The sequence below is a fragment of the Ambystoma mexicanum genome, chromosome 4q (genome assembly GCF_040938575.1).
Source record: "Ambystoma mexicanum isolate Mex_15411 chromosome 4q, UKY_AmexF1_1, whole genome shotgun sequence".
Lineage (NCBI taxonomy): Eukaryota > Metazoa > Chordata > Amphibia > Caudata > Ambystomatidae > Ambystoma > Ambystoma mexicanum.
In genome coordinates, this window is record NC_090928.1 from 593,295,772 (window position 1) to 593,308,864 (window position 13,093).

Consider the following 13,093-nt stretch of genomic DNA (forward strand, 5'->3'; position numbering starts at 1 on the left):
AGAACCCTCCTACAGGTTTGGTTCTGAAAATCCATCTGAACATCACTTTTGCAAGAATATGACTAAAATGTAATGGCTTTATCCTCTTTGCATAGAATGTGAGATCATGGGTCCTGACTGAAATAGATTTTTGTCTAATTTTATAGGGGAGAATGATTTTACAATGAATGAAATATGGTTGAATCAGAGGGATGAGGGGAGAAGACCATTTAATTTGAGCAAGTTGTTTCATGAATGATAAATATTTTGTGTTGCATTTTAGATATTCTTGTGCTGGTGAAATGGATGGAATGTTATGGCTAACTTTTCAGTTTTAAATGGCAGACTTTGCTTGAATATAAACAGCCACAGTGTACCAAGTGAATTAATTAGTCTCTTTTTGGTTTTACATGTAATAGGTGATCAAAAAAATTGGACAGTACCTGAAGATGAATATAACTGTACCGGATGATTACATCGCTGGATTTATTCGAGCCAACAATACCTTTCTTTACCAATTAGTCTTTGACCCTTTAAACCGAAAACTGGTTCCTTTGAATCCTTATGCTGAAGATATTGATCCAGAAATCCTTGATTATGCTGGACGGTATCCTTTTCAAAATAACGCTGTTTATTGTTGTGTATATTTTGTCTGATCTCCTTTTGTCATACAAGGTGGACTCCTAATCCTTTGCGGGATTCCAAAGGCACCAAGAATATCAGAATATTTTCTGTTGATATTTTAAACAAGGTTTGTTTAATGCAAAGTAAGTTGTAATGACTATGGAACAGAAACATGTCTCTTACTGTTACAAGGTCACTGTGACCTACCATCCATCAAATATAGCAGCCAACCAGATAATTAAGTACTCACTCTCACGGAATAGTACATTCCTGGCCATTTACAAACCCATAAAACATGACTTAACGGGCCAAGCTGATAAATTGGTTAGGTGGGGCGGGCCATCGCCGGACCAGCTACAGCCAGAAAGACCCCCATCCAATGTTTGGGGGACTCTAAGAAGTTGCAGCAAGAGTCCAAGGGCTGATACATACGATCGGGAGAGAGAAAAAAGAGAGGGACTTTGGTGGGCAGCGGCGGAAAGGGAAGACGCAGTGGCGGCCTATTGTGGACAGGAATTCCAGGCACTATCAGAGTTTGGAGCCAAAATTCTTGAATCCTGATTGGTTGACTCCACTCAGCAATGGTCTGAAAAATGCGCCCATGTATAACGAGCACTGTTAACCTGTGTGCACCAACATCAGTTCATCTCTGTATCTTCATTCTTGATGTAGGTTTAATTTTATTTTCTATTCTGCATGTTTCACTTTTCAGATTTACTGTTGTCATTGTAACCACTTTTCAAATACACCACAGCATAGTAATCTGGGATAAGAATAGTGAGACGGTGTATGAGATCGCGCTTCAGCTTTAAATAGCTTTAAAATGTTTCTGCTGCAGTGGTTGACTCTCCAACCAAACTGCTTAATGTTACATTCCTGTGATTGTACACTTTTGTAAAGGTGTGGTAGGCGCATCCAGCACTGGGCTGAAACAATCCACAAATAGTTAAGTAAAATTGTCACAGAAGACACACAGAATATACTAACACTTGGAGGCAGTTTAAGGGGGTTTATTAAGATTTCACTGGACCCTACGGACACCCCGCTGTCTTCTTTAAAGTACCACTTCTGCCTAACCCAGACAGCCCCGTTTCCCAGGTTCATATACACAGCAGATTCCACCCTACTCTTTAAGCTCTTAATATGTGACCTAAGGCCGAACCCTTCTCTAGCTGATCTCTGTCAGGGACTTAACTGTCCCTACTCTGCTTCTCTGCCCAGAGGTTAGCATTCTAATAGGGGATTTGGATTGTGCCTTAGACACACTGCCCGATTCGGTCTCCATTCTATCCTGCTCCTGCACTAATTTCCTTCTCAATTCCTGGTGTTTTCTGCTCAGTAATCTTTTAACTTCACCCTCTTTCTCTCCTTCCCCCTGTGTCTTCCTCTATCCCTCTGATGTCTCACTCTTTCTAAGCCTCACTGCCTGAGGGTGTTGGTGGTTGACACTGGAGGGCGCTGCCCTTTCTGACCCGGAGCTCTGTTTGCTTTGCATTACCTTCCCCACTTTCTCTCCTTTTCTTGGCTCTCAGCCTTGGGAGTCTGACCACTGGCAGCATGCAGCGTTGGAGGGTTATTCTTCCTTTGGTTTAAGGTATTCGGTCTTGAAACGTGGGTAATATGTGGTGTTAGGAAGGATTTCCCTTGGGTACAATTACCCCTCCATGTATGCCCCCTCCATCCTTTTTGCTTTCGTTTGGCTAACCTAAGCTGAGTTTTTCCAGTAGAGCACAGCCTCCTGCTGCCCTTCTCTGGGCTTTTGCTCATCGATTATGGGGAAACTGACACATCCTTCAGACTGTCAGTACTGGGGAATGGAAATGGCCCAAAATATTATATAATATAATATAATATAAAATGCTGAATCTGAAAATACCCAACTAGGTGAGTGGGGGTTGTGAGAGTATCCCCTAACCTCCCACATGCATTAAAAGGGAGGCGGGGGGCAAAACAATAAAAACCGAAGAGCTCTAGTTGCGCAATGTTGCAACTCAAGCTTTTCGGATTCGTTCTTTTAAGGTACATCCCTGGGAAACTGTTTCCCTTAGTCTTTGACTATGTTGCCATTTCTTGGTAACTTTTGATCTATGTGCCAAGTACCATACAGTACCGCGCATAGGGCTCCTTTTGTTTTATGGCCCTAAGCACCCTCTAAGAAATTTTTTGGGCGATTGCACAAGTGTGCTTAGGACGAACCGGTGGCAGCAGTTTACTTTTACAGTATTTTTACTTCTTTTTAATTAACCATATTGCGTTTACTGCGTTTGGCTCAAGACTGTGGCCAGTGCCGAAAATGGCTGTGCCACGAAGTCTTTTGTTCTGTTCTTTGGCCATTTTGTACCTTTGGCTTCCCCCAGGTCGAGTAGACCTGGGAATTCCTTATTTGAGCATGCAGCCTCCCGCAAAAAACGCTACTTTCGCAGGCTCCTGCATGTAATGTGTGCTAGTGCCCAGGAACAGTATTGCGACTGTGTGGTCCCAATCCACAGTACTTGTGCCAGTATGCCTGAATGACTGGGACCACTGCGGTCCGTGATTGTTCCACGTCTGGCGTGCATGCAAGAAGGCAGATCGTCGATTGGTTAGCCCAGATTTGAGCGCAAAACTATTCTTGGATAAGAGGAGGCTCTGCACCCATTCCAAGTTGATCACCGAACTACAGAACGAGCCAAGTGTCCTGAAACGCCAAAGCAGACCTTTGGAACTGCCGGCGACCTGCTGGAAAGTTTGGCACCCCGAGGCCGCTGTTCCGTCGGACCCCTGTTTTTGCATCAATCACCAAAGGCCTACAAGGTTGCTTCGACCCTTTGGAGTAGTGGGAACAACTACTCTCAGCACATCCTGATTACCCTCCGAAAGAGCCTCAACAGAAGTGTTCCTGGGCCAACCAGCGAACTGACCAGCTCAAACTCGGGGTATCGCATAGGAGCGCCGGTGTCTCGAGTTTACACTCGAGACTTAAGGAATCGCCAGCTTGTAGTCCTGGGCCCTCTCTCGCCAAATTTCTTGGTCCTCACTCCTTTGGGTCGCAATATAGTGCGCCACTCTGCGAGCATTTCCGGTCCCTGTGTCTCCCTGCTGGGTTGACGGACGTTGTAGGAGCCTTGCCTGCCTGCCCCCGTGCCCTGAGGTGTGCTGCAGTGGAACTGTCCTCTTTAATTCGAGAGATGGGAAAAGGCTACTGTCCTACCATGGACGATCGTCCCGCAGCCGCTGAGACCCGGAGCGACGTGCACCTGCAGGGGTTGTACCTACAAGCGACCTGGCCTAGACCTGCAAATTTTGGCCCGGACTGTCTCGAGGGTCGGTGAGTACTTGGCATCACTTACCGGTGACCCCCTGGCACAGCCATTGTTCTTTACGCACGAGAATCCCTAAAAAGATACTCACCTCACCTTAGCTAGCCTGCGCTCCATAGGTATTCCTGATGCTTGCTCTGCCTGCACGGGTAGACCCTCCTTGAATAGTGGGACACTTTATCACCTCAAGCCCCTTCCTGAACTGCTACAGCTCCCTGAAGAGGACACGCTTTCTCTCGTCACTCACGACCGCACGTTTTCAACGCACTACTGTACTTTTGAGCATAAGGCTCCCTGCTTCGTAGGGCTGGACTGCTTGAGTTTGTGATCGATTCTGTATAACTGCCTAATGCTATATTTGTGTCAACCGACCGTTCTGTTGCAGGTTGTGGCTGTGTTTTCCCCTTTACTGCATTAAGCGAAACATAACTGTATCTATGTTAAATGGTGAGAGGCGTGTGTGGTAACTGTTTTATATTACTGTGGTTTATTAAGGCCTATAATGAATGTATGCAGAGATGGGTTCCCATCCCCTCTGGGCAAGGCCAGGCTACATGCAGCGTTTCAATCAAGTGTTTGTCCAATTAATATTTAGGTGCAAGCAAGAGGCAATCTGATACAGAACGTTGCAGTGGTCTGATTAATTGGGTAAAGAATAATTGTAAGAAATAAGTCTCTTTCTGATTTTCTTGTCTGTTTGAAGCTTGCTTTTACGTATCATTCTGGCATGAATATGCCTGCTGAGACTGCAAAAGAAGCTGTGGTGGAAGCCTCTGTCCAAGGTTTAATGCTGAAACTTCAGCATGAGCTGAAGATAGTTGGTGTAAAGTGGCAGACCCAATCCTGACGGTGGCGAATTGTTGCATTTATTGTCAAGAACAAATGAGCGATGATAGAGTAAAGTAAACGTTAACGGCTCTTCAATTGAAGAATCTACATGGACTGGGTAGAGGGGAGGGGATGAATCCGAATGAGAGTATGAGAGGGGAAACTCCAGCGAATTACATAAGAGCACGAAGTGGCAGAGGAAGGGGTGGAGGACGAAGTGGCGGTGCCTCCGATCCTCAGAGTGCATAGGAATTGCAAGATGAAAATGTGACCAGTAGCACTGCATCTCATTACTGTAATTAGGGGTGACGAATGCCTGAACATGCCACAGCTTCAAGCGACTAACATTAACTGCCCCTCTTTTCCATATGCCAAGCGGGAGCAGGGATCCCTCCCAGCATGTAATAGGCGGCCTACCACGGCATTTGCCAGAGCCGATCCTGCCACTCAGATGGGATGGAGGTCGGGGATGCAGTCACTGACTATCTGACCGCCCTGTGCGTGCCTTATGTTGTAAAGATGTTGGTACCTCTGTTTTGCATCATGCCTAGCATCCTCTTTGCTGGCCTGAGTTATTTCTCCTACCTATCGCCGGGAATTCAACTTACCAGAGAGGCAGACCGCCTTCGATAACCCAAAGAACTGGTTGAATCCCCAGCACCCTGCCGGTTTTTGCTGTGGGATCGAGGTAGACCGATAGAAAAGGGTGCCGGCCAAAGCGGGACTTTGAGCAAAGGTTTGCACCTGAAACCCAGTCCCCAGGTTAGATAGTGGAAGGTGAGAGTGTTATGGAGGAGAGGGAGAGGGAGAAGGAGACACTAAGAACAACAGAGAGAGGGGATAGTAAAGAGGATGTGAGTGTTTGGCGAAGTCACAAGGAATTGCAGAAACAAACAGTGTGGGTTTTTTAGAGCTAGGCATCCTTCAGAAATACCCATAGGTAGACAGAGAAGATTCAAGCCTTTAGGCCTTCCTTTGAGGTTATATGGCCCTGTCTTTCATTATGAAATCTGTTTTGGGGAAGTAGGGGCATCTAGGCAAGGATGGTGAGAGCCCACACTGAGGTTGTTATCCTGGGGGAGCAGGTCATCAAGTAAACATTGGAAATAATTATCACAGTTCAACAGGGATGGAGGAATACACAAGATGGCCGCAACCCAAGGTATTTTTGTAAGAGCCTGGTCTTCAGTTGTTTCCTAAACAGAACAAGACTTTGAGCAGTCCGGATTGACATTGGACTGCAGTTCCTGAAGACTAGATTGTTGCATAAGAAGGACGGTGTCTTAGTTTTATCCCTGCGAGCCAATCTAGTTTCCAGGTTAGATATGTTCTTACTGCAATATGACTGTGCCACCCAATGTTTTAGTTTGGCTCTCTGGTAGATGTGACAAGGCCAGTACCTTGGCCTTTCTATGAGGGATGGTAACCCCTCTCACCAGTGGTTTTGGGGGTGCATCAGGATGCTGAGAGGGCCCCAGTTCTTGCCCCTCCCGTTTTGCCAGCCTAGACTTGAGAAGTACCATGTCTCGCACCATACCTCCAGACCAAAATGCGGTTTTTTGTTTCTTCTAGAGACCACCCTCAAAATATGGGGTACAATCGACAGAGTGCGAACAGTCATCTGGAGCCCCACCCCAGCTGCACTGGGAAGATTGAGACTGAAAGCTGATCATCGGGAAAGAACCCTCATGTGTCCCAGATCTCCACTGCCAGAGGCAGATAACCAGCAGAGAGATGGAGGGCCGATTATCCCAATCCTACGGGACTATGGGGAGAAGCTGCACCGCGTTTCCTGGTGTCTGCGACAAACACCAGCAGTTAAGAGCCTTAACCATCAGTTACTATATAACTGGGAAAGGACCCCACCTAGGATGTCCTTACCAAAGTGGAATCCAGAACAAGGACCGCTAGCGCAAAGTTGGGCATTTGGTTTCTTGCTCCACATTCGCCGTTATAGAGCAGGCCCGCGTGGAGAAAAGGTGTGGCACTTAACCCATTATTTATGTACTTGCTGCTTCTAACAGCTTCCTGCCAGGGATGAGAGGGCCATATTGGCAAAGCCCAGTGATTGAAATGAGGGAAGGGGTTGGGGGAATGGGGTCAATAAAGACTTGTGAGAATCGGGAAGTTGTTGGTTGTTTGGGTGAGGTCAATGGGGGAGGTGGTGGTAGACCAAGAGACCAGCAGGAGAAAGGAAAGAGCAGCAGTGTGGAGGCGATTTCTTGAGATGATTAGGAAATGGTTAGTGAGTTCAAGTAGTAGTGCAGTGTGCGTGGAAGTGTGGCAAGTGAGATTAGAAAGAAGAGAAGAGCATGAATGTAAAGTTTGTTTGGGTGGAAAGGAAGGGTGTCGGAGTAAGAGGAAGGTGAAGTGTTGTGTGGAGAAGGCAGTGTAGCAACATTAAAGGGTTGAGGCGATGCTTGGGAGTGAGAGATCAGAGGGACATAGAAGGAAGACAAACCTAGTCGACGGAGCATGAGTTGGAGGAGAGTAGTGAGGCAAGACCCATAGAAGAAAGAGAAGAGGGGGATTAATTTAGTGTAAAAGGAGACTGAATCTGGCACAGTGTCCAACTACACAGTACCCCAGTCGTACAATAACCACTGGATTGTGTAGGGAGAGTTAGTTTAGCTAGAGAAGGCAAAGTGCCTTGAGGGCTCCATGCCCAGCATAAATAAGAAACTAGACGGGAAGGTTGAATCTGCAGTAAATACTAACCGTGGGTGTAGGGAAGGAAGTGGGGCGGCCATAGGTCCATTTAAGAATTTAATAAAAATCCTTGGACTGTCTCGGAGCAATGGAGTATTCTCTAACCCATCTGTGACATAGGTCTGCATACTGGCGGTGTTTACCTTGTAGATGAGGCATGCCGTTTTCAACCAGATCCTAGCTGGTAGGTGGGGGGAAATGTGATCAAAATACCTAGAGCCGGTGATCAGGCGAGTGGTGGCGTGGTGGGCTGCTTTGAGGGATTTTTTCCAGGTGAGCAGCCATGAGCTCTGCGAGGAGGGCATTGCCCCCATTTAACATGCAAGATCACTAGGGCCTGCACCACCAATTGGAAGTCCTGGGGTGGGGAGAAAGGGCTTGGTCTCGCAGAGGAGAGACATTGGATACTAAGCAGTTAGGCCCTTTTTGCGATGTATTGTTTGAAGGATAGATTGGTATCCGCAATGAAGCTGAGGGATTTTGAGTTAAACCCATCCAAGTGCATATGCTCCAGCTCCTTGTGTGGGTTCCTGTGGAGTGTGGTAACCCAGGAGTATGAATTGCTCTTGGTGGGGTTAAGTTTTAAGTAGGCACTTGTCATCCATGTTTGCATGGTTTCAAGGCATGAGCGAAGGAGTGCGATATCTTGTGGGCTCCTCACATTTCCGTACAACTAGTTATCATCTGCATACTGGTGTATCGCCATGTGGAGGACATCTGAGAAGCAGACCAGTGGTTTTATGTTGACATTTAAGCACATGGAGATAATGGATCCTTTGAGGGACTCCACAGGGTAGAGGATGGCGTTCAGACCTGAGGTAGTCCCACTGGACAGTCTTGTCTGCCAGATTCAGCAAACATAAAACAATATCACTAAATTATATACAATGTAATATTTATAAATGTACTACAAAAGCTAAAAATGCCCATTCCCAGTAATTTAAACCAATAGAAGCATAAAAGCTGTACAAAACCTACTTTTTTCAGAGAAGAGGTTGAACTCCATTTTTTACAGTACATTTGCAATTATAAACCATTCAGCTTATCAATTGCAGAAAATCTCCCTAGGGTAGTACATTTGAAACCGATTCCAAAGGTAGCACTTTCTGGCCCTCAGTCTTCCAAGTGGTAAATAAGAAGGCACCCACAATTTTAGTTGTTTCTTAATTATAGTGACCAGGCAAAACTACCTGGCCTCCTTTTATTGTCCGAATTCCTTCAGCTCTCAACCTAGGGCAGATGCTTCTCAGCATTTTGCATAAAGGACAAATCGACAAAAGCTGTTGTGCATTTTCAACAGCCTTTAAATAGCAACTACATAAGCTGACATTGCACTTTCCATCTATTGTTATTATTTAGCAGCCACTTTTCACATAAAGCTAATGCGAACAGTCGCCTTTCTTGTTGCTCTCAAATTAACTTTATGCAGGACTGAGCTGAAAAAAGGCTTCCTCAGGATATATGTTGGCCAATTACAGGTATTCTTAATTACAGAGATCGTTCAGACAACTTAAGGTTTGAGCTTGTCAACTTGTCTCATTTTTAGCATTCTTAACCTGCCTTGAACAGACCAGATATACATTTGGCAGCTACATATCCATCATACCTTGCAAATAAAGTACCACCTGCACATTTTTTACATAGATGGAGAACTGTGCTAGTTTTAAATGGTCTCTCCACGCCTTATCTACCAAATGGTCTTTGTCAGAAAGGTCATTTTTAGTACAAAAGTGATAGGAGGTGGGGGAGAAGAGCAGGTGCTGTGCACTAAGCGAGAGGGACAGATGTGGTTGGTGATCCTGGGAGAACAGGAGCATCTTATTTGAGGGGTGCACAGAGGAAGATGGAGAGGCTGGAGAATGAACTAGCAGTTAAACCAAGTTGATGCTGAAGGCTATGAGAGAAGGAAAGTGGAAGAGTGAGAAGAACTGGAGCGAAATCAAGATGCCTGATGAGGGTAGAAGCAATAGACAGGTGAAGACAATGAAGAAATGGTGCAGCCCAAGAGAAGGGCAAGGTTAGGTGGGTGAGAGGAAAGGGAAAAAGTGGATGATTTATTGAGAAGAAGCCAGTGTAAGCTCGGATTTGGGCTAATATGAGGCTATGGGTAACCAAATGACAGTTTACAGACCCAAAACAGCAATGTTCCTTGGTCCTGTGTGGAACAGAAACTTTGCGGGGAACGGATAGTCAATGGATGGAAGGATCCCCATGCATGTAAACGGAAGTCAGTTAAAGGGTGAACTTGGGTGAGGTTCTGGCTTTAGCAGTGGTTCTGCCACTAACGGGCCCAAACGGGTATCTTTCCTTTGCTACTTTGACCCTTGGCTGCAAACTTCTGGACTGCTTGGGCAATTAGGAATAAGAGAAGCAGGGTGTCACATATCCCTCCTGGGCGCCAGTCACAGGATTCCAGATGGTTTCTACACTTACAGGCATAAATCTAGGTGGTGAAGGTCCAGGAGCTTCATTTTGTAGACGGGACCTATTGGCTTTGCCGACACTTGGAATGCTTGCAGTTCTGCAGGGACTTGTTCTCCCTTTGAGCGCTTTAAATATTATTTTACAAGTGTTAATACAAATTTGTGTCATTGCACTGATCTGTAGGTCTGAACAGATTCTTTTTTTTTTTTGTTTAAACTTCTTTATTAGGTTTTTCAAACAAAGAAAACAGCGCGAGTACACATTAGCAGTAGGAGGCTTAGCAGCGAGAACATAACATAATATATGACATTACATTGGGTAGTGGATCTCCTGGTATGTGGAAGGGATTGGTTCGATACTTCATACGGCCCTTCAATGCGTCCGAGCTCCCCCAGTTTCTTGGTACTTTACCTATTCCTCCCACTTTCCCCATATTTTCTGAATTTTCAGGGCCACAATATATCTCGTATAGCGATATTTAGTAATCCTTTCGGAGAGGGTGGATCCATGCAGAGCTCTTTGCACTATATTCATTTTTAAATATCTGCCTTGTCCCATTAAAAATAGAAGAAAAAAAATAGCATAGCTCTGACACTGGTCTCCCCTGCTCCAAGGATCCTAAATATTTTTTACAATTAGAAACAATTTGATCTGACCCATGTAGATGGCATGACACAAATATTCCTGTGCGTTTGGCAATATACTTAAGAAATAAAATTTACTTTTTAAACATGTTTAGGTTCCTGTAGGTGGAGACGGTCCTCTTCACTCTGCTGGCATTTTTTCCTTTTTGATGTACCTGCCTGGTCCAAGTAACAAACAAACTATACGATTTCTGATGGTGTCCAGGAAGGTCTTTAAAAAATACCCCACTTCTTGTAAATAATTTTGCCAGATTCGTAGAGAGGGTATTCTTTCTGATTCTATTATTCCAGCTGTATGTTTAAAAGAAAATAGTAATTAAATTCCGATTTTCTGTACCCCAGGTGGTTGCAGGGCCCCGTGGGTTTATAGACATTATTTAAAGAATGACTGGTAGATAGGGACCTGTCAAAGAGGATGGTGGACAAAGCCACAAGCAAGATGTATGCTCTCTGAATCAATGAACAACTGATTGACCTCATAGTCCCTGAAAGCTATTTCTTCAAGAACTGTGAAGGAGCTAAAACTCTCTAACGAGATATCCACACCGTATGTTTGTGTGAAATTCAGATTCATGCCGTTATTATATTTTGTACAGTTGGATGCTTGTGTAGATCTTTTCACTTACTTTATATCAATATGCTTAGCCCATTTCCATCGTATGTTTGTATTGGGTGTGGGGAGGGATCACATTTCAATGAAACCTAGAGCAACATTGCCCCTTTAATTAGTGTGTGAACATTTCCTACGGCTGTGCGCTTTCCTTAATTCTAGCCTTAGAAATATAGGTGATCATGCAGCTTTTCAAATTGCCATTGGGAATAAAGACATCAACACAATGGAGCAGATTGATAACTACAATCCGGACAATTCTCAGGTAATATTTGTGTAAATCGGGTAAAGTCTTGTATTGGGCACAGTGTGGGCTTAATAGCTGTTTGGTTTGTCACAGATTATAAAATTAAGCACATTTAAGGAAATGGTAATTGATTGAGCCTGTGATTGAACTTGTCTGCATATCCAGTTCTTGTGTGTCATCCTGCTGCCTCTTGCTAAGCTTTCTTTGTAACAGAGAAGTGTATATCCAATACATTTATTGTAGAGAAGAGCTTTTAGCTCAACAAAGGTAGACTGCAGCATTTTAAAAACAAGTTGATTGACCTTGCAAAAAACTGTTATTGCGAATCTTTGTGCCCAAAAATGGTTTGGTTTTGTGCTGCTGCTTTCCACTGATGCCTACATATCATTTTGAGTGAACTGTGCCACCAATGATGATTGGGTTCAGGATGGGAACTACTAGCACTCCACCTCTGTGAATTGAACCTCTAGGAGCATCGGTTTGTTGTGACTAAAACGCCTAGAGGTTGGATACTGTTGATCTTTTGATGTTTATGTAGCAGGGTGAGTGGGTTTTTGCATATTAAAGGCCTCATTATTTTGGCCCATTTGCTGCAGCCTTCAATATTCACTAATATCACATTATGGGGAGGTTTATCCCCCACCACGAATCCCTCTGCAAACCATTCCTTGGCATGCCCACCTCGTTTAAATTGGGGTTTGCGGGGGGGGGGCACAAAACCACCTTTGCTCCCTCGCCATAATCATTCCTACACCCCCCCCAAAGATGCACACAAACACACATACTTATCCACTCGCCACCTTCCTTCCACGCAACAAACGCTCCTCCACCCACACAAACACATTTACACTTTCTCCCCAACCCACTCCCCTCCACACTACAAGCATTCCCCTCTACAGACAAACGCACACACCTAATACACTTTCAGCTTCTAACTCCCTGCCCGGCCGCACCTATTGGCCGCTGTGTGCGCGTCAGGGGCATGACAGTATAATTTAGAAAAAATGTGCCTGACAAAAAAATTTGGATGTGCTAATATGCATGTATCAAATATGAGTACTTCCTGATTTTTGTTTTGGGGAGTGGGTGGAGGACCAGTTGCAAGATGGGAAGGTCCAGAAATTGCTTACATATAAGCGGCAACTGCTTACCCCTCCCTTGACCTCACACACATTTGTGGTTACACTGTTTTATGCTTTAAACACTTTTAGCATTTAGTCCAACAGAGAAATGTTTATTCCAAAAATATAAGTTTATGCATTATTCTTGAAGAAATTTCACATACAATTCATGGTTTTTAGCCATTATATAACACAAAAACATTTATACCAAGCGACATTTAACCAGCCACTGATGCTCTCAAATTGTTGTGCCTTGGGGGTTATTAAGATGTGACTTTGTAACTTAAGGCACACCGAATCTCTAAATACAGCTTCAATACAGTTTTAATGTACTGCGTTCAAGTCAAGGGGATGGAAAACAATGTTCCTGTATTCTTTGTACAAAAGGGAAACGCTGGTGAATCCAGCCGTGATGTTGTCGACACATGTTTCGGCCACTGTGTCTTGATACTTTTTTTCCCAAACTTTCTAGGACCATTGTTTTTTGGACCTTCAGGACAAGACTTGTTTGATGTACGGAATGATTGATTGTACCCCCAATTTTTCAGAGCGTACAAACTAAAATACAAAATATAAAAACTGCTTGGGACTATATAAAACTCTGTTGG

The 13,093-nt window shown here is 44.5% G+C and overlaps 1 protein-coding gene across 1 annotated transcript in view; it reads left to right on the plus strand.

Moving 5' to 3' along the window:
* EXO1 (exonuclease 1) overlaps positions 1-13,093 on the plus strand; it is a 373,191-nt gene that overhangs the window by 162,453 nt on the left and 197,645 nt on the right. Inside the window, exons 7-8 of the mRNA XM_069608142.1 lie at positions 399-586; positions 11,286-11,382. Coding sequence (XP_069464243.1) covers positions 399-586; positions 11,286-11,382 — 285 coding nt within the window. The remainder of the gene's footprint in view (positions 1-398; positions 587-11,285; positions 11,383-13,093) is intronic.